We start from the raw sequence: 27,908 nt of genomic DNA, 5'->3' as shown, positions 1-27,908 counted from the left end.
GCCTCTATTCTTTCTTCTTTGCTCTGAATGAATCTTGTGGGCTAACTGGTAAGGGCAACATTTTGAGAGTAACTTCTGGACCTTTCCTTAGCACTTTCTCACTAAAGAGAGACAAAGTTTCTATAATTTAGTCTTTACAGATGTGTATCAACAGTGTATGTTTTAATGATTCCAATTTTATGGACTCCTTATTCTTTAATTGGTTAACATTTTGTTATTAAGCACTAACAATATATTGTGTCTTGTGCACTGTTTTTTAGGGTTCCCAGTGCCGATTCCGACACTGTGAAGAAGCCCTTGGCAGTGACACTGTGTGCTCATTATGGAGAGAGAGAAAATGTTTAGACCCACTTTGCAGATTTAGACACATGGAAATGCAGGTAAAATGACTGATCATTTACTTTAAAACAATCATTCCTTCCTCAATCATTGAATTAAACCTTACAGCTAGAAAGGGAAGTCAGTTTTCTTCCCTTAAAAATTTTTAAGTGTTCTTCACGTTGTTCAACCTAAACGTATGGAAACAAAAAGAAGGCTCTTTTATTTATTTATTTATTTATTTATTTATTTATTTATTTATTTATTTATTTATTAAATAGCAAAGCTTAGAGGTGACAACATGTAGGAAGCACAAGCATCTTGTCAGCAATTAACGCTGCTCTTGTCACATTACATCAGCATGCATTTATTGAATAGTTAAATGTATTTTCTCCCCACTTCCTTTTCTTAGCAAAACTGCAGCATTTCATGCTTCTGGGAAACCCAACCTCTGGGTTGTGTGAAGATCAGTTGTATCTTTTACCACAGCAAACCCCGAAATATCAATGGATTATTTTTGCCACCAAGTAGCAGTGAGTATATCTGTAATAACTGGATATATACATTATTATAGTGTGGGCTTGGAGTAGCCACGTAGGGTAACACATTTGCATGCAAGAAGGTGAGATGTGCAGGGATCTCTCATTGGTGCAGAGAGCGAAGACATGCTCTGGGGTAGGTGTCTCAGTTCTAACAGAGCAGCTATCTGCTGTGATACCAAAATGATACCATGGAATGACTTAGAATAGATTCTTCACATAACAGAAAAAGACCTTTTTGGAGAAATTATCTCTTCAAGGTTTTTTGGATGATGTGGCAACCTGACTTTCTTATGCTCATCATATTTCTCTGGTGGAATAGTCCTAGATATGAGCAGAATATATTAGTCCTTTGGGACTTGAAAGATTAGTTTCATATAACCTCAATAAGTGGGTTGCTAAAACTTATGCCCTTTTATTACATACTTTGGGAAATGTTTGACCTCATAATACCCATTGAACATGCAATACTTTTATTATTTTTCTCTTCTTCATGAGACTGTAAGCATCTGGAGATGACAGAACACAATTTTCTGACCATTGCTTTGCTATTCCTGAAGCAAAAATTTAAAGATAGATAGATAGGTAGGTAGATAGATAGGTAGATAGGTAGATAGGTAGATAGGTAGATAGGTAGATAGGTAGATAGATAGATATGGATGGATGGATGGATTTAAAGATAGATAGATAGAGAGATAGATAGATAGATAGATAGATAGATAGATAGATAGATAGATAGATAGATAGATATGGATGGATGGATGATGGATGGATTTAAAGATAGATGATAGATAGATATATATGGATGGATGGATGATGGATGGATTTAAAGATAGATGATAGATAGATAGATAGATAGATAGAGATGGATAGATGGATGGATTTAAAGATAGATAGATAGATAAATAGATAGATAGATAGATAGATAGATAGATAGATAGATAGATAGATAGATAGATAGATAGAGATGGATGGATGGATGGATTTAAAGATAGATAGATAGATAGATAGGTAGATAGATAGATTTAAAGATAGATTGATAGATTTAAACATAGATTTAGACATAGATAGATAGATAGATAGATAGACAGATAGATAGATTTAGAGAGATGATATGCAATTGATTGGCTGCTTAGACATATGAATTAAGAGTTAAACAAAGCAGTAACTTACTGGAAGTCCTGAAGCTATGTAATTTGTTAACTTGGCCTAAGTTAGCTTGGCATTACTTTACAAATAATATGACTCTTATACCATGGAAAACCTTCTCAGTACATTATTTTAATCTGGTCATTTAATTCTGGTGATTTCATTAGCTCTTTTAAGACTAGCAGGAAACAAAACTGCCTCCACTCACAGCAGAGCTGGATGATGCTTGTGTAAATGACAGTCATTGGTCACACCACTGTTAATATAAGCTCTGGACGAAGTTCTTTAGTGCTGTTGGATGAATTATTCTTGTATGTTGTAAATAGAACTGGCCTTTCTAGATGTCTCAACTTTGCCAACAGGAGTTAACGGCTGAGCCTGACTCTTGGAGTAAGCCTCCCTTCAATAGGGTCACATCTACTCCATGCACTAGGTCTGACCTCTTTCCCTAAGCATTCTAGCTCATGATGAGAAGATACTAAAGGGATGTGCAGACTGATGGTGCCCAGCATCCTTGACTATTCCTGGATGTTTGAAAGAGCAGGGAGCTCCTCATGGTCAGGATGCTATCCAGCCAGCATAGGCTCAATGCATTCACTTGCATGCTTTATATTTTGAATAGAGCTAATTTCATTCTGGCTTTCCTTTTTATGTCAACCAGCACAAGAGACTCTAAAGTGGTTCTTGCTTGTCCTTCCTTTGTTTGTGCTCATTCTTCTCCTTGGTCGACACAGTTCCATCCTCCCACTTTAATGTAAGAAGTTCTTCCTTTTGAGGACTCTAGCTCGCCTATAGGACTCTTCATTCTTGGTTGCCCCCACCCCACTCTTCTCTAAATCTCAAGGGACAAAAGCTCTGGTGCGAGGGGAGGGATTTTTTTTTTTTTTTTTTTTTTTGGTCCTTGCTGCCAATTTCAGACTGTTTCTGACACATCTCGCTGACACTATCCAGCATGAATCTGATGTTAAATATCTGTATTATTTTGTTTCTTGGTGTCATGTCATCACCGTTTGCTTTTGCTTAAGTTTTTCTACATCCTTCTATTGTTTTCAGCAATAGGCAACCCCTAGCTCGTAGTCACCATATTAGGACCACTATAATAAATCTTAGTAATTTCATTGTGGAAATGTGTGTTCTATTATCACTCTAGCTTCTCTGTTTTTAACTCTAAACTCACCCCTGTAATATCCTCTTCATGAGTCTCCCTGGCAACCAATGTTTTCAGACCCTTCCTAATCTGTTAGCATTCACTAACTGCAGTAAATCATTCTTCCAGCCATATTATTGATACATGACTTCCCACTTCTTTTACATCTAAATATATTAAACTGTACATGGCTGTAGAAAGCAAATGGCCATGCTGATGGGGTTTAAGTTCCTGACCACAGACCTTGATGGGTCAATGCTCTAAGATAGGCCCCATGTACATATCTATTCTTCTGGAATATGTTTTTGTACTGTCTGCAATCTTATCCTCATTCCAACATCTCCTCCTACTAGATGATGACCATAATATCTTACTGAAGAACTTAAGGAATGAGTAGGGAAATTATATATATTTTCATATATACCCAACTAACATCTGTGTTAGCTCTTCATTACACTTATAAGAATGAACTATCTTTCTCTATCTAGTCTACCTTTCCTCTTGGTAACTAAATGAACACCAACTCAATAATTCTTCTTGTGATGTTTACACCATCAGTCTTAATCTTGCCAAGTCATTCCTTTACTGGACAAATAAACATTCATCATCTTAGTTACTAAATAGTGTTTTATTCTCAATCCATTTTCTAACAAGTAACTACTCCATGTTGTTTTCTTCCCACTGCGGTAACTTTTAAAGTTTTTGTTTATCCCTGCTGTAAATATATTCTTGCATCCATCCCTCTCTCTCCCACCCCTTTCTTCCTTCCTTTCTTCCTTCCTTCCTTCCTTCCCTCCATCCTTTCCTTCCTTCCCTTCTTCCCTCCTTCCTTCCTTCCTTCCTTCCCTCCTCCCTCCTTTCCTTCTTTCTTCTCTTTTCTGATAACCAGGCTTCTCCAGCCCTTTTACTCACTGTACATGGAGTCAAATCTGAGTCCTTATGTAACTTCAATCATTAGAAGTGGACACATTTGGCATCCCTTCCTGCCTTCACATCATTCCTGAGAAGCTTGCAGCCCTCAGCACTGTCTTCATTCTATATCTCTTGTGAATTGCCCTTGCCAGATACTCCTCATGAATAGTATCCAAGAAGTCAGATGTTGACTCTATGTTTTTCTATCTCCTGTCTAATAATATCTTAAGTCTTATTTTTACTTTTTAATGTTTATTATCACATGTTAATTATACACAACAATGGATTCATCTATGTTGCCATGCATGTACATTATGAGTCTTCATCATTGTCACCTGTCTTATTATCTTGTTCCTCTCTCTCCACTTTTTCCCCCTTCCTTTCTCTAATTTATTTATTTATTTATTTATTTATTTATTTATTTATTTATTTATTTATGTGCAAGCCTTTGTGAGTATAACTACATGTGTGTGATAGAATGCAACTACCTGTGTCCAAATAGAAGCCATAAGAGGATGTCAGATCCTACAGAGCTAGAGTTCCAAGCCATCTCAGGACTCCAGCTTGTCATGTGGGTGCTAGGATCTGAACTTTAGTCCTCATGATTGTTCAGGACATGCTCTTAATCACTGAACTGTCTCTCCAGTCCCAAGCTTGTGGCTTCAATGATTCATGCATGCATCATGGACTCTCTGAAGTTTATGAAACTACCCAGATCTAGATATCTCTGTTCCCACTGTTCTTAGATGTCTAGATTCAGTTTCTTTTTTTTTTTTTTTTTTTTTTTTTTGATTTATTTTATGTACAGAAGTTCACCATTGCTCTCTTCAGATGCACCAGAAGAGGGCATCAGATCCCATGATAGATGGTCGTGAGCCACCATGTGGTTGCTGGGATTTGTACTCAGGACCTGTAGAAGAACAGTCAGTGCTCTTAACCGCTGAGCCATCTCTCCAGCCCTAGATTCAATTTCTTACTTTATCTCTTGATTTTTCTGACTAACAAACATGTCATGATTAACATGTTTACTGTTGGAATCATGATTTTAATCTGTACTTTCTTAAACAGATCAGCCCATAGCTGTTCTCCTCATGATGGTAGCCCATCCTTGTAGTTGCTTAGTATATCTAAATCTCTCTCCACATTTCTGTCATTAGCCTATGTCTAATCCATGCAGGAACATCATCCAGACAGATCAGAGTCAGACTTCCCCATCATCTGTGCAGGCTCCCTAAGGGTCAAGCTACCATTACTGTCTCACGACTATGTCGCAGCAGCTCCCGATTTCATTGCTTTATCTCTATCCATGTCTATTCAAAGCTCAGCACCTACAGTCCTAGATCAAAAAGATTATATTCCTCTACTCCAAGTCCCCCAGTGCCTTTTCATTTTATTCAGAGAGCTCAACATCCTACAGGTTTGAATTCAGGGAATTATTTGATCATGTACTCATTTAACTCCGTAGTACCCAGGTACTTCGTATCCTGCCCCAACTCTGTTTCCCTACTTGCCTTTCCTGGAGCAGCTTAGTATATTCCTGTTTCCAGAGTTTTTCATGAAGTGCCCTTTCTTCAACATTTTTTTATTACAAACTATGCGATTTTTTAACATCTTTGCTCAAATATTGCCTTTAATTAGTGCACTAATTAAAAATGTAGCCTGCTGTCCTACCTCCTTCGTATATGCCACCAATCTTCTTTACCATCCTCTATTTCCTGTTTGTTACACCCCACAACTTTCTCAGTAGAACTTGCTTGCTATGAGCACTATTTATTCTCTTATGTTTCCTTATAGATTAAAAACCCCATGAGACCAAGACTCTAGTTTAACTTACCAATGCCATACAGGTAACAAGGGCAGACAGTTACTACCTCTCAACAATTCTCCCCTGGGAAATCACATTAAGCTGAAAGCTCCTTCAGGTTATGGTGTCCTCTGCTCTGACACAGTTCTATACTCTAGAAAGAGAATTAAATTTCTAGGTAGTATATAAATGGTGTTCTAGCCTGTTTGGTGTTACAAAGTACCAGAGGCTTCTTAGTATATAAAGAAAAGAGGTTTATCTGCCATATAAATCTAAACAACACAGTACAGATGTTCCATGAAGATCTCCCAGCTACATCTCAATATAGCAGAGAAGTAGCAGGAAATTATAAGTGCAAATAGCACAAGGGGAGATGCCAGCCCCATGTCTAAAACAATCCACTCATGGGAACTCAATCTTGGAACACCTCACCCTTGTGCCAAAGGAAGCATTTATCTGTTCATGAGAATGGCAGTTGTATGATGTTATTCACTCTCACTGTCCTCCCCTCTCAAAAGATCCACCACCTCATGCCACCACACAGGAGGCCAAGATTTAAGGATGTCAACCTTTGTATCCCAAACATACCAAGAATCAAAGGCTTTCAAAAATATATCTATTGCATGTAATCCTCAAGAGACTTGAGGCCCCAGGGAAGGGGGAGGTCTGGTAGGAGAAAAAGTGCCCTTTCAGAGGCAAGGGGGAGGAGAAACAGGATAAGGCACTATGGGAGAGAGACCAGTAGGGGGCAACAACTGGAATATAATTAAGTAAAATAATTTTAAAAATATTGAGCCAATATATTACTTATTCATTTTAGCAATATTGAATACTATAAAATATATAAGTTGATCCCTGGCAGACTTGGTAATTGCTACAATATTTGTAGCAAAGTCTGTCTACCAAATGCTATGTTGTTCAGAACTAGACTCTTAAATCTTTTTACCTTAGATCATTAAATTGTCATATGTACATTTATGAAAAACATCTATCTTCCTTTGTCCCATTAAGTACATATAACTACTTATAAATGCAAGGTAGAAATGTTACAAATTATGAAGAGGCACATCTAATAAAGTTAAAAGTTAATACAAACCTATATGCACAAAGATGTCTTTTGGGCCAAAATAAGATAAAGCTTAGATATTTAAAAAGACAGTGAAAAATATTTTGAGCTTTGACTTGCTTTAATTGAGACCTACCAGAGAGCACATGTAAAGTTGGCAAGATAGAGAGCTACAGGATGCTAGCTACATCACCAGCTGTACTCTTCCAAGATGAGGTGTGATTTCCCATCAGCTGATTTGCCATTGTAGATCCTATCTATGCTCTAAGTAAATTTACCAATTATGAGTAGATTGTGGTTCTCTTCATGTGGGTGTGGAGTTTATAGCACATACTCATAGTCAATGAAATTCAACACTCAGTCCTCAAAGGCTGACCTGAGCATTCCACTGTCTGGCTGTAGGAAAAGATTCTAATTTGACTGTATTTAAGGAAAAACTAGAAATTCAGGGCTTACATAGCAGAAGAGACCAAGGACAGAGCTGATCTCAGATGCAGGTTTTCTTTCCCCTGTTCTTGGCTCAGAGGTGACTTTCCATAAGCTATTGTTGTTGCATACTCAATTATTAGAGGTTTTGTATGCAATATAAAGAGCATGTTTTGTTGAGAGATCTGTTTATTGGCCTGAGAGGCTCTATTGTATGGTGATCAGGAGACCTATCTCATATTTATATTTGGGGTTATACTTACAAACAGATGTAGACTTTGGAAGTAAAATTAGCAAAAGATGAAAATCACTGGCTACATCTTAGACTGGGTTAAAAATCTCATCCAGCCACACATACTTGCCAATGTAACATTGGGCAACTCTCTGTGGCACAGTCATTTCAACTGTATGTTACAGCAGCAGTGTCTATGCCCCGGAGTTGTTCCCAAATCATATTGTCTTCATGTCTATCACTCAATATTACCACCATTATCATTACCATTGTAAATTAACCGAGATGGTTAAGATAAGCTGTGTAATAGGAAGAGACTGTTGGAAGTAATGTTATAAAAAGCCTGTTTTTCTGTGCATACAATATTAAGGCTAATTCTACAGATGACTCAGAAGGAGTGACTGCCCTTAACCACTCATGCCTCTTTCAGCACTGTGCCCCTAGCCAGTTATGTGGCTTCTCAGACTACTGCCTCCTAAATTGCATTCAACAGTCACTACTCCGAGCTCCTCTCAGATCCATTCCCCACCTCCTACATCTCTACTCATTTTTTTTTTAAATAGCTTATCAAGACCAGTTTCTACTGTCTGTGTACTCATGTGTGTGTGGATATCCACTGGAATGTGATGAACCTACCAAGGCCCACACTCGTAAAGAAAAATCATTCTTCCTTCTAGAAATCATTAACCATCAATAGCTCCATAGTTTGGGAAGGGTTCTTGGGAACCCCTATCCTCTTCATACTGGAAACTTGACTGGTTTGATTTTGAACAGGTCTTATTCAGGCAACCACAGCTACTGTGAGTTTATGACTATAGCAGTTATATCACATCCAGAAGACATGGGACCATTTCTATTTTTTGTAAGAAACAGTAAAAAAATAACAAAGAATGGGTGGTCACTGAATGGATTAGTAATAATGGTTGAACAGACTAAAGTGTTGGGTTTTCTCTATAGATACCACCTTACAGAAAGAAAGTCAGGAAGGAAGCCCACCCCCAACCCAGAGTCAGGAACCTCTGAAACCCATGGAGAATGTATCAAGACCCATTCATCATCCATTAGTTTTAAAAACTAACTTTGAAGAAGAGGAGGAGGAGGAAGAGGAACCAAATGGTTAGTACCCCCTTTCTCAGATTACAGTACACATGTCAAAACCCATAGTATTTTTTACATACTCAATTATTAGAGGTTTTGTATGCAATATAAAGAGCATGTTTTGTTGAGAGATCTATTTATTGGCCTGAGAGGCTCTATTGTATGGTGATCAGGAGACCTATCTCATTTTACATTTGGGGTTATACTTACAAACAGCCTCATAAGAGACTGCTCTGAGACTGATATGCATTCATCTATTTTGTAACATTCACTCCTCTGAGTTTTTTCCCATTTTTTTGGGGAGACAGTTATTTTATTTATTTACATTTCAAATGTGGTTCTCCCTTCTGGGTTTCTCCTCCTCAAACTCCTTATCCCATCCCTCCTCCCCACTGCCTCTGTGGAGGTGCTCCTCCGTCCACCCATCCACTCCTGTCCCACTGCTCCAGCATCCACATATGCTAGGGCATTGGGCCTCTACAGGACCAAGGGCCTCCCCTCCCACTGATGTCAGACAAGGCAATCCTCTGCTACATATGCGGTGGAGCCATGGGTCCCTCCAGGTGTACACTTTGGTTGGTGGCTTAGTCACTGGGATCTCTAGGGAGTCCAGTTAGTTGATATTACTGTTCTTCCTATGGGGCTGCAAACCCCTTTAGCGCCTTCAGTCCTTCCCCTAACTCTTCCATTGGAGTTCCGGTACTCAGCCTGATGGTTAACTGTGAGCATCCACATCTGTATTGACTGATCAGGTTCTGGCAGAGTTTTTAAAAGATTTGAAGAGTAGCTTGGAATTTATAAAGCCCTGCCATCTACTTCATCCCTGATATTCATCACTGATATTCTTTAGAGAAGTATGGACAAGATTAGGACCCACAGATGAGGCATCGTGGTCCTTCCTTTCCTCCCCATACCATCACAGCACAGAGAAGCTTCAGACTAACACTTACAAAAACAGATTTACTTTGTCTCTGCCCCCAAATTCATCTTTCTTGGGTATCCACTGCCACAACGTCTGTGCTTAGGAATGCACAGAAATCTTCACCGTTCTATTTGTCAGGTATATATCTACTCTATGCTGCCCACATGCTGCGCCACACAGAATCTCAGTGCATTTGCGCTTTCAGACTCATCTCTGGACATAGAGCATAAAATACACCATTTCTCTTCAGTGATTCTTTCAAATACTAAACATAGAAGCAATTTGAAATAAGAGTTTGTACAGTTTTTATTATTTATTTATTTATTTTTACTTCAAACATTAGATAAAGAACAATCCATTCGTGAAAACAATATTGGGGATTTTTCTTTCTGGTTTATAAATTTTCAGATTATTTGGAATTGGGACAATTTAATTTTAAAAAATATATATCCTATAGATGCTTCTAGTTTATGGACAAAGACTCCTGAAGAAATTGAAGAGAAAAGAGCAATAAAGGAGATGTGTTATAAATCTGGTAAGAAATCATACTTTTGTGGAATTTCCAGTCATTGATATGATCCACATGCTAACGATTCTTTTCTTATGGGAGTTTAGGTGAATACTATAGATTCCATGCTCCTCCAGACATCCCATCATCAAAAAGCGTAGCTCCGACAGTGGAGAAAGAATTAGAAAAGCCTTTGGAAAATGGCACTGAATTACAAGAAGGTAAGAAATGAGATGGCAATATTCAAAGTGACATGCAAGAGATCCTTAATGAATCAATCCTGAATTATTCAGTGCAGTGTACACTAGAGCAGGATGAAATGATAAATAATACATCCAGTTTGTGAGTGAGAGAGACGCTTTCCACTGGATGACCCAAATTTTCTACGAAAGGATGCTATTAATGTAATATTTCCCCCAGAGGAACCCCTCCAAATGCACAGACTTTACAGACACTGGTAACTCTCACACTCTACACAGGAACTCTGTAAACAATTTGCCTTTCTGTCTCAGTGGTAAATCTTCAGTGAAATAGAACTGAATGTCTTACTTTGAATGGGAAGGGGGAGGCCAGATCATGGTGGACAAAAGTGAGGTGACCAAATTATGCTAATGGCAGAATAGCAGTCTGTCTGTTGAAGGAACATCTTTTGTGTACCAGGTAATGTGAAGGCCATTTTGATGGATAATCCCAGACTCTTTCTTTGATAATGCATTTCCTTTAAGCATGGCTGAGAGCTTCCGGTCAGCATCTTGTCCTTAAAAGCAAGACAGAGAGCATTTGTATTATGTATGGAAAAGCAGGAGCTTGAAGAAGATTACACGGTGCTATAAGTTTACGTGAGCTTTCTGGCTTTAGAATGAACTTGGGTGTACATAGTGTATCAATAGAGGACTGCACCCTGCTTCTCTGGGGGACACAAGGAAGGAGGGTGCTCAGAGAGAGGAACCATCAGAGAGAAGGAAGAACAGAGGTGAAAAAGGCGAGGTTGGTCAGCTGGATACAAAACAGAGCATCTGTGCCTCCCTCTCTCCCTCCCTGTGTAGCAAGCTGTTTAAGGGCCTAGCAGAAGATGGCAGTAATAGACTGTCAGAAGGTGGAGCCGCCTGGGGCTTGTACTAACCAGACTTGAGAAACCTTAAAACAAGCAAACAAAAACAAACAACATACCTACAGACCAAAATTTAAAATGTAAGATTATAAGGCTGCTAACATATGCATTTGTATACATATATAAATATCACCTTGAATTGCTTTCAAGAGGTTAACTCTTGTATTTCCTGTTCACTTTGAGCAGAATTTCTCAAATCTTTCTAATGCTGAGGCCCTTTAATACAGTTTCTCACATTGTGGTAACTATAAAGCTGTTTTACGGCGACTACTAATCTTGCTTCTGTTAGTAATTTTAATGTAAATATCTGTTTTCTGATGGTCTTAGGGAAGCCCTGTGAGAGGGCCATTCAACACCAAAGGAGTCTCAACATATAGGTTGAAACTCCCTGACTTAAATAGACAGGAAATGTTACTATTTTACTACATCTGGGTTTTTTAATTACTATTAGAGCAATTATGAACGCTTACACTATGACTTGCTACAGTATGGAAAGTAAGATGAAAATATGGTATTCTTCATTCTTATAAAACCATAGCAAAAATATCAATGTCAGGAAATTTCCTTTAATACATTGTTATTGTTTCTGGGTCCCTCCACAAATTTCACCAGCAATGATGCTGGTATCTACAATATGAATTTACTCTCTCTTGGTAATTATCCTATTCAGAAGTTCACACTGTGATAGGCAGCCATTTTTTTGTTTATTTTTTGTTTATGTATTTTGTATTTTTGTTTGTTTGGTTTTTCGAGACAGGGTTTCTCTGTATAGCCCTGGCTGTCCTCAAACTCACTCTATAGACCAGGCTGGCCTTAAATTCAGAAACCCGCCTGCCTCTGCCTCCCAAGTGCTGAGATTAAAGGCATGCACCACCACCGCCTGGCGTGTTTTGTATTTTTTAAGACAACCATTTATTTTCAAAGTAGATTATCTGGATATATACAATTCAAGTCATGAGAATAATTTAATTGTCAAGTGTCATTAGAATTTTCAAGCCATAATACTGTTTGCTAAATTAATCATGAAGAGATAGAAACTAAATATTTCAAATTCATTACAGTAAAACACCAAATACACAAACATATTATGTACATGCAATACAATAGTGTAAGATTGTTAAAACTCAAATTGATGTTTACTTACCAATCCAAGTAGGAGAACAAAAACTTGTATTTTTTGTCATCCACAAAATTAGCTTGAAGTCAATGTGCTTATGTACCATTCACCAGATCATGGTGAAATTTAATGTTTAAGTTTCTTAACTGTCACCATGAATTCTATCACAATATCATTCATACTGTACTGGTTGCTGGAGTGATTTTTTTTTTATTTCTTTCCATTCCTAGGCGATGGTCTTACAGTTCCAACAAAGTTTAGCCTATTTGAAAGGGCGGGAGAGGCAAAAACATCATTGGATAGGAAACCAAGGACTGACATTGCTGCTTTTGAAAATGGAGGTGAGCTGGATGGTTCCAAATATATTGTCTCTAAAACTAAGGTTTTGTCCTTAATGTTTTCTATTTCCTGTTTGATGCAAGGCTTGGAGCTACATCATAAAATAAGATGCCCTGGAAGGCTGGTATCTCTACGAAATGCCTTGGGAAAATTTGCGCTTGATGTACAGGGTATTCCAGCTTCTCCCATTGCGAGACACTGGCATGAATGTGTACATGCTCAAGGCCAGGCTATAATTAATTCAGATAGTAAGCACATGCAATAATATACTAACTCAGAGCCAAGTGCAGCGGAGGTGGCTAACAAATACTTGGAGAGTGTTGAGGCAGTCATATTTGAATACATGTATCATGTACACCAAGACACACATTCTAATTGTTTATCAGAGCCTAAATATTTTAAAACTACTGTCCATTAGCATGCGGGAAAATCCATCCTCTAATAGAAACATTAAGCTCTTGAGAAGACACAGATGCCTTTCCCTGATGTGGAATAAACAACAACAACAATAACAACATAAAAGCAAGACAGACAGGAATAGTGTATGCAAAAGAAAACCCTATGTCATCACCAAGGCTGGACACTGGACACGGTGGTTCTCTCTGCAGGCCAGACGTTCAGACATTTTCTCCCGTCTGCCTCTCCTCACTGTGCTGCCTTGCTGGTGTCTTCTTCTTCGCTTCTGTGCTGTAGACCCAATGAGAGCCAGAGTGCAAAGCCGGCCATCCACTTCCTCTGGCCAGCCCTAATTTTCCATTCTGGCAAAATATTACTAAACCATATGCCTTTGGGGGGGGGGTGGGAACAGATTATTTTCAGTCATTGATAAAGCTAGCCCTTTCCTGTAAGGCAGTCTTCCTTCATATGCATTTCTTGCTTTGCTGGGACTTAGGACATGTGAGAATGACTTTACACTTTCACAATCTCCTTTTTTATCAAGTACATTCTTTATTTACATTTCAAGTGTTGTCCCCTTTCCTGGTTCCCCACCCCCCAGAAAATCCCATAAGCCATCTCCCCTCTCCCTGTTCCCCAATCAACCCCTCACACTTCCCTGTCCTGGTATTCCCCTACACTGCTGCATCAAGCCTTTCCAAGACCAGGGGCCTCTCCTCCCTTTGATGTCCACCAAGGCCATCCTCTGCTGCCTATGCATCTGGAGCCATGGGTAACTCCGTGTATACTTTCTGGTTGATGGTTTTGTCCCTGGGAGCTCTGGGAATACTGGGTGGCTCATATCATTGTTCCTTCTATGGGGCTGAAAACCCCTTCAACTCCTTGGGTCCTTTCTCTAGCTCCTCCATTGGAGACCCTGTGCCCAGTTCAATAGCTGGCTAAGAGTATGGCCCCCTTTGTATTTGTCATGTACTAGCAGAGCCTCCCAGGTGACAGCTATATCTGGCTCTGGTCATCAAGCACTTGTGGGCATCGATAATAGTGTCTGAGAGAACAAAGGACTCTGGTCCTTCTTAAAAGGCGGAACAAAATAGCCACAGAAGGAGATGCAGAGACAGTGTGGAGCATAGTCTGAGGGAAAGACCATCAGAGACAATCCCACTTAGTGATACATCCCATATACAGTCACACTTTCATAATCTTTCTAATGACACAGTGAGTAAATACTTGGCAGCAATACCAAAGTATGTTAAGTCTCATTCACCTAGGAGATGGGGTTCCCAACATAGTCTTGCTAATTCTCCAGATTCCATAGGATTCTTCCTTTTTTTTTCTTTTCTTTTTTTTTCTTTTTTTTTTTTTCTTTTTTCTTTTTTTTTGTTTTTTCCAGACAGGGTTTCTCTGTGTAGCCCTGGCTGTCCTGGAACTCACTCTGTAGACCAGGCTAGCCTTGAACTCAGAAATCTGCCTGCCTCTGCCTCCCAACTGCTGGGATTAAAGGCATGGGCCACCGACCGCCTGCCTGGCTCCGTAGGATTCTTTGTTCAGTTACAAACACCCCCTGGGTCTTTGCATATGAGAGGGGCACACATTAAATTGATAATCAAATTCTTTTAACAGTGGATAGACCATCTCGAGAGGAAGTTGGTAAATTTTGTAATTAGAGCTAGCAAGTCCAGATTCAATTTAAACCTGTGAAGCATTGTTTTTAGCTTTACCATTTTTAATGTTTTCTTGAGCTTTGAATGTAATGCAACATGTTCCTTTTGGAATAGATAGCTTGGGAAAATCCCACATGCATACTCATCTATACTTCCCGTGTTTTAATGAACTTTTTGGCTACTTTGATGCTCTCTTTTGCTAAGTTGCTCTGTTATATCTTAATGCTACTTAAAATTGGCTTTTTCTCACAAGTCACTAAGGGAGGGTTTGTTCTAGTTAAAGCTACACAATAGTCCTCACTCATTGGTAACTGCCACCACTTTAGTTTTGAATTTTAGTTGTTATTTAAGTGGAAATGGAAAGTTTGGGCTCCTTTAGTTTGAGTATTTTAGTTCAGTATTTGAGTTGTTTGAGACATAGCCACATTGTTGATTTTTGCAGTAGCCCTTTGACATTGCTGTGTAGATTTCATACATGAACATTGATATATAAAAAAGAAGGTAGAGCATATATGTATTTACCTGGGCCTATTTAAAACATAGTTTATATATGTATTAATTTCTTTCTGAAGAGAAAGAGAAAGAGAAAGGAGATGGTGAAGGAGAGAAGGAGAGAGAAAGAGAGAGAAAGAGAGAGATGAAGAGAATGAGAAAGAAAGAGAAAGAAAAAGAGAGAGGATTCCCATGAGTAAATATTAAACTGCTTCTTTTTTAAGAGAAGAAACAGAGTTCAGAGCGTTAAGTGACTCTGCTGATGCTGTGCCATAAGGCAGGGACCAGTGTTAGGATTCAGATCCCTTGCAGCGTCCCTTGCACTACAGCGATGACACAATGCTGTGTCTCCCCCTGAAAGTCCCATCCTGCTGTCATCTCTGCATGATGGAAACACGAACGAGAATGTTGACCCTATCACCTTGTTGGAACTCAGCGAGGACCATGTGCAGCTGAGAATTCAAACTCCTCACCGCTCGATGTGGTGGTTGTTAAAGTACCAGAGGGCATAGACATCAGTTCCAGCTTGTGGCCATCAGGAACACCCTGTGCCAATTTGTTTTTTCTTTTCATTTTTAAACTTTTATTGATTTTATTTTTTTTGTGAATTTCACATTCTCTACTCCAATCCTATTTATCTTATCCCTCCATATATGCTCATTGCAACCATATATATGTGTATGTATATATATGCGCACACACGTGCATGTGTATATGAATGGTATGGGTATGCTTATGCATATGTATATGTATATATATATATATATATATATACATATATAATATATATGTATATTCTTGCCATGGAAGCTGCAGTGTATCATGGTTGTCACTGTTCAGTGCAATGAGTCATTGCTCTGGTTTCAAGCCTCTTACTTCTGCCACACTACCCATCCACTCTGGATCCTCACTAGGATTTCTCTTGGATATCCTGTTGTTGCCCTGTGTTATGGTCCTGCAGCCTTGGTTCTGTAGGACCGGTCCTTTTATGTGCTCTAGTAGTCCATAGATGGGGTAGATGCTGGAGCAGGCCAGCTCCACGCCATGGGTCTGGTCCTGGGTGGTGGCTCCTTTGCTCAGCCCACCAGTTCTCCCGCACAGACACCACCAGGGAAAGCTTTCCCACGTCCCTCAGGTAAGGAGCAGGACTAGTTCTCCTGCCCGCAGTGAGGACCAGCTCTCCTGTGTCCTTACCATCCTGGCTGCCTGTCCTGCACACATGCCACCACGGCAAGCTGTTGGATAGCTTGTGATACCTCATTATCCTGTCCTTTGCAATTTCCTGATTATTAACAGCACTGAACATATTTCCATGAGCTCAACAGGCTACCTTAACTTCTCTTTTGTCAAGTTGTTCTGTTTTATCTCAATAGCTCTTAAAATTAGCTTTTTATTATTACTCTAGATACAACTTGATCTTTCCTGTTGACCTGATGTCTTGCTTATTATCCTGCCTCTTTTATATAAGATTCTAACTTCTCTTTGACCTTTTAAAGAATTTTTAAAGTCTACCTGAAGTCTTGATCATTTCTTTCTTTTCCTTTCTTTTCCTTTCCTTTCCTTTTTCTTTTTTTGTAATTGTCATGTTGTTTTTTTCTATTTTGTCTATTCACAACATTTATATCTCTTCCATTTCCCTGTGGTTTTTATGAACTTTTGTATTTCTTAGTATATCTTCTCACTTTTAATTAGGTCCTGGGCACTGCAAGTAACATACTATGTAATGCGTGGCTAAGGCTTTTTTTCCCATAGAGAGGCTTCTCTGCACATCCAGTGGGACAGCAGTATGTCACTTTGATTCTGTTTGGTGTGGGTTTGAGGCCTATTAAGAGGGTCATGATAGGTGATAAATTGTTTGTCCTTTCTTTCATGTGACAGCAGTCATTCCGAAGACAAGGCTGTCGCTCCTAAAGCTTTTCTGGCTTTAACTGAGAGCTTACTCAGGCTAGTCATTCAGATCTCTACCCTAAAGAGGCTTACATTCCAGATTTTGTCTCCCAAATAGTACACAGCTGCTGAGATCTCTGACTAGTGCTTGAGACTATCTAGGCTATTTTTTTAATGATACTTTTTTTATTGTTTGAGGGTTCATACATGCAAATAATGCATTTTGATCAGGTATATGCCATTTTGCTCCTTTCCCATGGAGATTAATAGAGAGACTCACAAATCATTGACATGGAAAAGAAGAGGTAGTAAAGTGCTCAGCTCTTAATGTGTCCTCTGTACCACATGCCTTCAACCAAGGCTCAGTGGTGATCATGTAAAATCACGTAAAAAGATTGAGAAAGGCAGAGGTAGTGCATGTCTGTGGAAAACAACAGAGACAGAGACAGAGAGAGGTCTTGTTTAGGTGACAATGTTGTTACTTCCTGAGTGCAGTGGAACTGTCATATATAGAAAACACTGCCAGCAAATGTGCTGGTCCCCTGACTCTTTATATCTCTCCTCCATGATGTCTCCTAAGCCTTTGGTGAGGGAGTCTGCTAGAAATATATCTGGGGCTGGGAACCCTACTCTCTGAGTTTCTACCAGTATAACTTCTCTAATGGTCACTGTTTGCTATAAAGAGATGCTTCTCTGATGAGGGGTGAGAGCTATACTTATTTGTGTATAATGATATGTCTTTAGGATGCGGTTAAGAGCTATGCTGATGTAGGAAAGTGGAATAAGTTGGTTCCATGACTTTACCAGTCACCGAGTTGGTGATGTTTTCATTACCAGTCATGAATCCTTCCTATGAGCAGGCCTACAGTCCAATTAGATCATCACCTTAATATATAAGAGCCACTGATGAACCCCTATAGACATCTTGATTTTGTTCACAGGTATTTCCATAATCATTTTTGTAATGTCTACTTTTGTCACAGTGGGAACTGAGATTGACCTAGAGTCTTGGGCATGCTAGGCAAGAGTTCCTCCACTGAGCTACATCCTCATCTGAATATTATTTTTAAAGAAGATTACTTAGGGGCTCAAGAGATGGCTCATTACATAAATTGCTTGGCAAGTAAAAATGGGGATGTGCAGGACCTACATAAGGCCATAAATGTATTATATGTCTGTGATATCAGTGTTTCTACATCAAGGTGGGAGCTGGAGATACAAGGATCCTTGGAAACTGGTGGGATAGCTTGCCTGGGAAATGTAGCAGCAGCTAAGACTCACTGTCTCAATCATGGTAGAAGGTGAAGCCCCACACCTGAAATCAAAGTGTCCTTTGATCTTTACATATGCTGCATGGGTACATGCGCACACACATACACACACACACACACACACACACACACACATACACACACACAAATGCACACAGGTGTACATGTATACATCAACATACCCCTCACACACAAAGACAAAGTGGTTTTTCAAATCAGTTTGTTTGCTTAATGGAATAAATTGCATGGTGAAGTTACCATTAATTATATATATGGTCTTTAAAGCAACTCTGCATATTTATTTTGAAAAAAAAAATAGAAGCCCTGGGGAAAATGAAACTGCCTTCATATATCTAGAGATTTTATATGAAACGTAAGTTAGGTGCACTATGACTATATCTAAAGATCGCTCTGTTAGAGAGAAGTTAGATCGTTCTGTTAGAGAAAACAGGGACATGGTGAAGATCATTGTTATCTTGAAAGGTAGCCCTGTGCTTTGTTTTGCCGTTGCTGCCCCTGACTATACAGTTTTATTCTAGGAGGTGACTGCTATGCTCCACAGAGGATCATATTTCTTGGAGTGGATGAAAGTGAAGCATTAGCTGAAGACAAAGAAACCACCTCAAAATGTTCAAATGCCAAAGGTAATTGAATAGAGTTATAATGTTGACTCATCTGTTCTTCAGGTAGAGAAATTAACCATACACCTTAGCTGTTATAAAAACCATATGTAATCAGAATATAATAGATACATCAAAAAAAAATACTAAATGGGACACCAGAGCCCCAAGGCTCTAGACTGGCTGTGTACTTAACTGTTTTATGTTTTACAGCCTGCTTCCTAGTCTGAAAAGTCTGTCTGTTGAAGGAGTCCTCCAGGTATAAAGTGACCGGCCTTCTTAAATCGCAATAAGAAGACCCTTCAAGTTTTCTTTTAGCAACTTAAAGCAGAATGACTGAATGTCCTTAGAAACACTGTCAAGAGACTCATTCTTATTAATGACATATGTATTATAAAATAATTGCTAACCACAGCCTGTGAATACTCCAGGGTAGTTGTTTCTTCACCTTTCTAATGCTGCAATCTTTTAATACAGATGCTAATGGTGTGCTGACCCCCAACCATAAAATTGCTTTCCACTGCTACTTCATAACTGTAATTTTAATATTGTTAGGAATCATAAGGTAAACATATGATGTAGAGGACATCTGAGATGTGACCCCTGGGAAAGGGATTCTGACCTGCAGGCTAAGCTGTGTTCTATAGCTCCAGTAAGCATCTGCTCTAGAGCTCTGAGCTACTTCGCCTGACTAGGACTGAGAGTGCTCCAGTGGCCAAACGCACGGGAAAAGACATTTGTGTCAAGTGATTTCATGGGAAATTTATATGAAAATATGTCTCATATTAAGAGTTAAATTTTTACATCTAGTCCATTAATGAAATTCATGTAAAGAAAAAAAAAACCCAGCTACTTTTAAGTTTAGTTTTAAGGCTAATAGCTAGCTAGCTCTGTATGAGTGCCTAATTTAATTATAATTAACAAAGCTCTAAATTCAGCTTTTCAACTGCAATAGCCCCAGCAGCAAGTAGTAAACAGACACGTGCCTCCTGGCTATGATATGAAACAGCACAGATTTAGAAGATTCCATAACTGGGGGAAGTTTATTGGATAGTCCCTCTGCTACGCACAGGGAAAATGAATGTGGGCCCACTGAAAGTGTCTTGAGAACTTAAATGGGCTCATTCCTTGAAAAATATGTGATTGACTAAAAAAAAGTCTCAAGGAGATATCAAAATGGTGGTGCAGAATTCTCAGTGTTGCATTGGAATGATAACTAGCTTAGACTTTTTTTAAAAGATTTTTTTTTTTACCAGTAATTGAAGGATCAGTTAGCAATTAGAAAATTTTGCCTATACCCTCTAGAAAATGCCACACACACATAATAGGTGCACCCATCTGAAGTGCTTCTAATACCGTCGTTTTATCCTCTTAACTTGCATAGAAGAAAGCAAGAATGGTCTTCATCCGAAGCATCCTCTAACTACTCGCCTAGTGCCTACGACACACGTGCTGAATGCCACTGAGAATATCAGCATGAAGTGCAGAGAGAACCCCTCTTCAAGTAAGACAGCAGTCGCATCCCTTTATTTGTCTGATTATGGATATACTTTTCTTATTTGAAGTAGAATTCAAAAAAGAAAGATAAGAAAGGATGAGTGGAAAAGCTTGGTTTGAAAAGTCTGCACTAAGTAGTAAAAAAGATATTCTTTTTTTTTTTTAATTTTTTTTAATTCGGTATATTTTTATTTACATTTCAAATGATTTCCCCTTTCCTAGCCCCCCCACCCCACTCCCAAAAAGTCCCATAAGCCCTCTTCCCTCCCCCTGTTCCTCCATCTACCCTTTCCCACTTCCCTGTTCTGGAATTCCCCTATACTCTTGCACCGAGTCTTTCCAGAACCAGGAGCCAGTCCTCCATTCTTTTTGGACATCATTTAATATGTGGATTATGTCTTGGGTATTCAAAGTTTCTAGGCTAATATCCACTTATCAGTGAGTGCATAGCCATGATTGATCTTTTGAGACTAGGTTACCTCACTTAGTATGATATTCTTAAGTTCAGAGTACAGATTGTGATGTAGGCGGTAGTCAATTATATCCACTAGTTTAGGTGCATGTTGACACGAATACAAACCGGCTCTGCAGAAGTCCACGAGCATATCATGTTGGATTTTGTCCATCACGTAATATATCGGCAGTTTTGTAATAATTGTGGATCCTTCTTCATGATATTGCTTCTCCTTGGCAGTGGTCCTTTGAGGTTCTTCTCAGTTCCTTCTCTCCTTCCCTATCTTAGTGAGGGGTTCCATTGCTATTGAAGAGTCACCATGACCAAAGCAACTCCTACGAAGGAAAGCATTTAATTGGGACTGGCTCACAGATTCAGAGGTTTAGTCCTTTATCATCAAGTCAGGAAGCATGGTAGTGTGCAAGCAGACATGGTGCAGGAGAAGAAGCCGGGAATTCTACATTTTGATCCACAGGCAGCAGGAGGAGACTGGATTTCACACTGGATGAGGCTTGAGCACAAGAGACCTCAAATCTTGCCCTTCCAGTGACATTCTTCAGCCAATAAGGCCACACCTACCCCCAACAAGACCACACCTCTTAGTAGTACCACTCCCTATGGAACGACCACCACATACCCTCTGTTCCTTGTTTCATTTGCTGAACTTCTTTGATATTCTTGGTCCTCAGGCACTGAGGATCAATTAAGGAGAACCATAATTACTTCCCTCAGGAAACTCATGTTAATGGTACTTGTTATAACTTTCGATATTAAAATTTGTATGTTGAAGAGGCAAAGATTCTGAGGGCTTAAAGCTCAAGCTAAGATTGAAGGCTAAGGCAAAGATGGATCCATTAGCCTATTGATAGAGGCTTCCTGTAATCTCTACACGGACACTCATTTCCCTCGTGGTCATTCGTAAACAAAAGAATGCCTCTAGGAAATTGGTTTAAAGGTCTCTGAAAAATATTCCTTAGAAAGTCTTGAAAAAAAACTGAGTATGTGTGTGATGTGAGTGTATCAGCAGAAAATGTGGAATAAGTATGACTGGAATCTTACAGTTTCTAAAATACAGCCCCGCTCAATCAAACTATCTGTATATCCAACCTCAAAATGCCATGCAAAGAGTAAGGCAAAATTCAATAAAAGTGCTTTATGTATTAACCTAATGCACAAAGAAATGGCTTAGAAAATACAAAAGGATTTGTTTTGAAGATAACAATTGCGACCTTAAAATAGCATTGTGCTGCGATTTGTAATTATGATCGGAGTGCACTTTTCTGTTCTTTTAAGGAGTCTGCACAGTCCTTTGGGGAACAATAAGACATGTTTTTAAAAGAAAAGCAACTTATCAAAGGTTTTTTCTCATTAATGTGTTTCTAAGGGGGTCTTTTTTGACACTTAAAAACCAGTCGTTCTTTGTTCTAAAAGCTTGTTTTAGAGTGATGCACTTTTGGTTGATGTGAAAATGCACAGATATGTAATTATCACTTCAGTAATTTTTCAGATAAAAGTTTCTCTTAAAAACTGTAAAAATTTGTATCTTCTCCAAGTGAATGATGTCCAGCCAGTGAGGAAGCCTCATTTCAAAGGTGTGAAGAAAAGAAAATGGATATATGATGAACCCAAGAACTTTACTGGCTCTGGAATGCGAAGAGGTAGAATATCCAAGTGTTTGGTATTTCTAATTATAATTTTTTACGTTCATATAACTTAAAATCTACTTTAAAGTTTACCCAATTCTTCTCTGAACTCAGTAATTATTTAGCTCGGATCGGCTTCTGTCTTGATACCTCGTGCTCCATGTTCAGTGTATTTCTATGAATGTGAATCCAGCCCGTTTCATCCCTTATCTCTACTTCTTTATTTTACAGCAGTGCACATCCCAAATCCCAAACATAAAATGAGTTACCATCATCATAATAAAAACCGGAATGCCGAGAACGCCTCCTATACGCATGCTCAAAGAGATGCAGTAAGAACTGTCACACTGAACGCCCCTCCCCGAAGCAGGCCTACAAGCGGGTCCTACAACAAAACTGATGTCAACAAGGAACCCAAACTCAACCTCTGTCCAGGTGAGGCTCTTTATTGATGCTGTTCGCCCTTGACAGCACTTTGACTCAGTGTAGGATTTCCTCCATGGGAAACTGATCTTTACTCCTCCCTCACGTTGTTTTCCCTCGGCTGGCATCATTGTAACATCTTCAATAGTAGCCAGAGGATGGCATCCAGGAGCAGTGGTGTACATGATTTAAAGGCCATGGAAGAATACTCAGGCTGGGTGCTGATGGGTTGGCACCATACCTCCCTAAAGCTTTGCCTCCACGCACTGCACTCTGTTCACCCTGGGTAGTTTTATTTCGCTAGGGAGGATTATTTTTACGCGGTTGACATTTTCTCGTTCCACTAAGTGCACTGTCCAATTATTACTGTCAGACTACTACCCTGGCTTTTCTTGAGGAGGATATCGTGATTACTTTCGGAAAAGGGTTAGTATGAGGGTTAACTGCAATATTTCTGACAACCTCTCATTTCTCCCACATGGCCTTCTAAATCATTTCATCATGTAATAGACAAAGGCATGGCGTGTGTCAGAAAGTACAAGGCCACGGGGGCGAATCATTTTTTCTTCCTGCTTTAGATGAGTTTTGCTCTTTTGAAGTTGGGTTTCAGTTCTCCCAACTTAACAAAATGCCTCTCAGTTCTCTCTAATCCACACTGTAGCTTTGTATTCACAGTGGAATCTGGGAGTTCCAACTGTCAAGAACTTTTGGAAACAGTAGCTAAAGGCAGCCAGTCTTTAACAACCTAAGTTGACATTTTGTTTTAATTATTTGTTATAGAATACAGGGATGTATGGGTGTATATGAACAAATGAGTGTGGGCTCAGAGGAAATTTTAATTATCACCATATTTATTATTTTCTTTGTAAAACTGTCATAGCTATGAAAGCTACAATGTATACACTGTGTTGCCAAAAGTCTACATTTGTGGGAACTGAGTGTGCCAGCAATTGTACTGGTTACTGCTATGCTTCATTCATACAAATATGAATACACAAAAATGATACACACCAAAAAGAAAAGTCTTGATATTGTTATGAGTCATGTTCTGAGACCTATAGTTTTATAGTAATAACCTGAGAACACAAATAAAACAATGTTGGGGACTCAAGAAAAAAACATGACTTTATAGATGAATTAGCTGTGTGTGTGTGTGTGTGTGTGTGTGTGTGTGTGTGTGTGTGTGTGTGTGTGTGTGTTTACCTGTTCTGGCTTCCTGGAGCCCCAAACTTGCTATTTCTGTGGTCTCTGCATTCGCAGAGGTCACTTCATAAAAGGAAATGTAACTTGTTATTGTTTTAAAAGAAAGTTTAAAAAATATTTATAAATATAAAGTAGTTTATTTCTTGGCTGGAATGTTAATTTTCTTTTCTTTTTTGAAATAATATAATATAATCATACCATTTCTCCCTTCCTCCAAGCTCCCTCAACCTATTCTGCATCCTCTTTCAAGTGCACGGCTTCTCCAAACATTAGTAGGACAGTATGTTAAATCACAGGAGCAAAGCTGTGGAATACTGTATTTAGATACTGTTCTGTCCACTACAGTAGCCTCATGGGATAGAACCTTATTTAAGGAAATGAACTGTAAGTGAAGAGATTTGCAACCGTGCTTGCTGACCACTTAAGTGGATGTAATAAAGTCACTAGTTTTCAAATGGTAGAAGAAACACATAAAGGATAATTCTTACTGCTGAGATGTTCATAGCTTTGAAATGTTCTTGGAATATAATTGTTTAAGTAACATTTGCTAGCAGTCTTTTTTTCTTATTTTCTCAGATAAACATATGTCAACATCATATAATGGTTCAGCCTGGCGAAGAAGAATTCCTTTTTCAAAAACTTATTCAAAAACTGAAAAGGTATATCCAGGTAAATACACCCTGGTGACTTAATATGTCATGCAGTTCTGAAAACAAATGACAAGGTCTAAGCTCCAGAAACAGATTTTAGAACATTTAAAACTTAAAAGAATTTCAAGATCGCTTAAATACTTGTAAGGCCTGGGGAGTTAGCAGTCCCTAGTACAGTGGCAAGATAATATTATTTTGCTTCATAGTGTTCGGATTTACCTATTTATGTGTTATCAGTATAAATAAGACACTGTCTTGGTAAAGTTATCAGAGACACATGTAGGTTAGTATGGATTAGTAGTGCATAATTTGATCACCAAGAACAGGGTATCTGTATTCTCCTGGGTGTTATACATTTTGCTTATTCAGAGAACAAGAATGCTAGAAATCTCAGGTTAGCCATTGGTAGAAGTTCTGACCATAGGTGGGTCTTTTGCTAAATATGCTGATGTCTTAGTTTGCTTAGAAAATAGTTTCAGTGAATACAAATTACTTATCAGACAACTGACTCTTTCCAAAGAGATAATTGAGGTAGAGAACTTATATCTGAATGGATATCCTAGAAATTTCAAAAATATTCTGAATCCATAAGCCCTTATACCAGGGCTTTCTAGAAGGTTCACATAAAGACTAGATACTTTCCATTCTCCAAGATAAACAGCTTCTATGACACTTTTCACAGCCTCATTTGACTTCAGCTGTGAGTCAGTACCCAGAATCTGTATGCGCTTAAGCACTAGAGATAGCTCTATACTTCCCATGATCTAACAAACCAAAATATGCTGCAAGAGAATATTAATACAGTATTATATTAATATTATGTTAATATAATATAGTGTTACCTGATCACATTTTTTTTTAACTTTGGCTGGATTGTGACATGTGATCAAACTTAGAAATGGAAGAGAGAAAGGAGAGAGAGAAAAATGAGGGTATGAGGAAAATCCTCAAAGGAAATAAACATTTCTAAGTTATAGCTTTCATTGCTGAGGCTTTCATCTGCGAGGGATGCATTTGGAACACTATGAATGTGTTCTTTGCTCCACTACTTCCAGAGCGGCTACTTTGCTACCCCAGTAGCTCCTTTCCTCTCCCAAAAGCAAACAGTTTATCAGTAGTCATAGAAGTATCAGGGGTCGGAAACACACGTCATTCAGCACGTAAGTGTGTACCTCCTATGTGTAGCACAGAGTCTGTGCATCCATGCGGGACAGGATTGCACTTCTTCTGTGAAGAGCGGCGGGAAAAGCTTTGGAGAGAATGTCTGTGTCATGTGGTTTCTAGAAAAGGCAGGTGCTGTTCCACATACAAGGTCAAAGACAGGTTCTTAAAGAGTTCTGTCGAGCTTACATAGAGAGACATCACAAGTTCTGTAGATCTCCGTGAGGAGCCAGTCCTTGTAAGAGAGAGATCGGGAGTGAACACAGCATGTAGCGTTCTGGCTACAAGGGAAGGAATGAACTTCAGAAAGATGTGCTTGTTGTTTAACTCTACCAGGGTGAGGGTGATACTTAGTTGTAGTCTCAAGAGATGGCCTCTGACAGAGTCATAAGTGAAAACCAGTCCAGCACCCAGGGAGTAAACCCTTGTTCACAAAATTATGGTCTGAGGATGAGTTTCCATGTCATCCTTGTGAATTTATTAGAAGGGTGGAGTTTCTATATTAGAGCTGCCATGGGGGAATCTCATCTTAAAAACATGGCCAGGTGATAGTGGTGTATGTTACAGTTTTAAAACCCTAGGAAGGTTCTCTGACTCAAGACGCAGCAGCTACATCAGGTTTGCTCAAAGTGTGTATTCTCTTTGGTCCATTCTCCTTGACTCATCCCGGAAACTAGGAGGGGCAGGAAGCACAGAGTCTGGGAGAGGAATAAAACTCTGATAAAAACCTTTAAATGTGACTCAATTATGAAACCAAAGTGACTAAGGAATCACTTAATTCAACTGAACTTGTATACAAAGGTCTATTACACCAGCAAGAATTAGGACTTAAATTTAATATATATATTATATTAAATATGTAAATATATATGATATATTATATATATTATACATATATGTATTATATTGAATATATATAATGTATTATATATGTGTTATATGTATTATATATACAATTATATGTATATATAAAATACAATATTTAATAGAACGAATATCTAGTATTTTATAAAGCACACATTTGTTGTCTTACATGGTTTTGAGAAATTGGTAACCCCCAACTTCTTCCTCTCCAGTTTTTGCTGTCATCCTCAGACTGGAGAGAGAAAGATTAGCTTGTGTTTTTTTTTTTTTCCACACATATTCTTGCTAGGGCACAGAACAGCCATGGTGACATTTCCCAGTGGGCAGATGGATTGCTAGAGGGAAGAGAGAAAGCACAAGCTGCCACTTGCCTGTTCCTCTGAGGCACTGGCAGCCAAGACCACAGGAGTGTAAAAGGACCAGAGAATCTTTAGGAAAAATGTTACACTGGTATAGAGGGAGAGGAGAGGAGAGGGAAGGGTTGTTTGCCTATGAGAATCATGGACACAAGCTGAAGGTAGCCAGACAGATTTTCATTGCCAGTTTTCCCTGTAGCCACATGTGCACCTAATAGGGATACACCAGAGTGAATATAGTCTTCTATTAGCAAATGTTCATTCCATTCTCTCTAGGCATGCCCTAAATGCAAGCTTACATGCAATGTTACCTCAGTCTTTCATTAACCCACCATCCAAAATGCAACACTCCAAAACACTGAAAGGAAACCTAGTAAACTTGAATGGTATTTTAAAAATTGAATGACTAAACCACCATCTTGGTTTTGTTTTTTTGCTCTTAGATTTCATGATAGTTAACAATATATATATATATATATATATATATATATATATATATATATATACACACACACACACACACACACACACACACACACACACACACATAAATTCATGATGACATCCCAGACAAAAATGTAAAGAAAATGAAATCTTTTGTGTATTTTGTTATTAGAGCCAAGAAGAAATGGGAGTAAGTAA

The 27,908-nt window shown here is 38.7% G+C and overlaps 1 protein-coding gene across 2 annotated transcripts; it reads left to right on the top strand.

Moving 5' to 3' along the window:
* The first annotated feature begins 368 nt into the window (after positions 1 to 368).
* C20H12orf50 (chromosome 20 C12orf50 homolog) lies at positions 369 to 27,908 on the top strand. 2 transcript variants are annotated; one of them, XM_052165913.1, is made up of 12 exons: positions 369 to 380; positions 731 to 851; positions 8,551 to 8,709; positions 10,071 to 10,148; positions 10,229 to 10,342; positions 12,580 to 12,690; positions 18,935 to 19,039; positions 20,403 to 20,519; positions 22,520 to 22,624; positions 22,841 to 23,044; positions 24,812 to 24,904; positions 27,883 to 27,908. In XM_052165913.1, exons 1-12 carry the CDS (start codon positions 369 to 371, stop codon positions 27,906 to 27,908), a joined length of 1,245 nt encoding a protein of 414 aa, XP_052021873.1. The 2 variants fall into 2 exon arrangements, with proteins under 2 accessions (XP_052021873.1, XP_052021874.1); XM_052165914.1 differs by lacking the exon at positions 20,403 to 20,519.

This window comes from Apodemus sylvaticus, chromosome 20 (assembly GCF_947179515.1).
Source record: "Apodemus sylvaticus chromosome 20, mApoSyl1.1, whole genome shotgun sequence".
NCBI classification, from domain to species: domain Eukaryota; kingdom Metazoa; phylum Chordata; class Mammalia; order Rodentia; family Muridae; genus Apodemus; species Apodemus sylvaticus.
The sequence above is the reverse complement of the archived record's forward strand: the minus strand, read 5'-3'. Positions and strand labels throughout refer to the sequence as shown.

Excerpts from the sequence above, each read along its gene's own strand:
- C20H12orf50 (XM_052165913.1), top strand. Across the intron at positions 10,149-10,228 it reads GGAGATGTGTTATAAATCTG|GTGAATACTATAGATTCCAT; the intron begins GTAAGAAATCAT and ends ATGGGAGTTTAG. Across the intron at positions 22,625-22,840 it reads TGGCTCTGGAATGCGAAGAG|CAGTGCACATCCCAAATCCC; the intron begins GTAGAATATCCA and ends TTTATTTTACAG.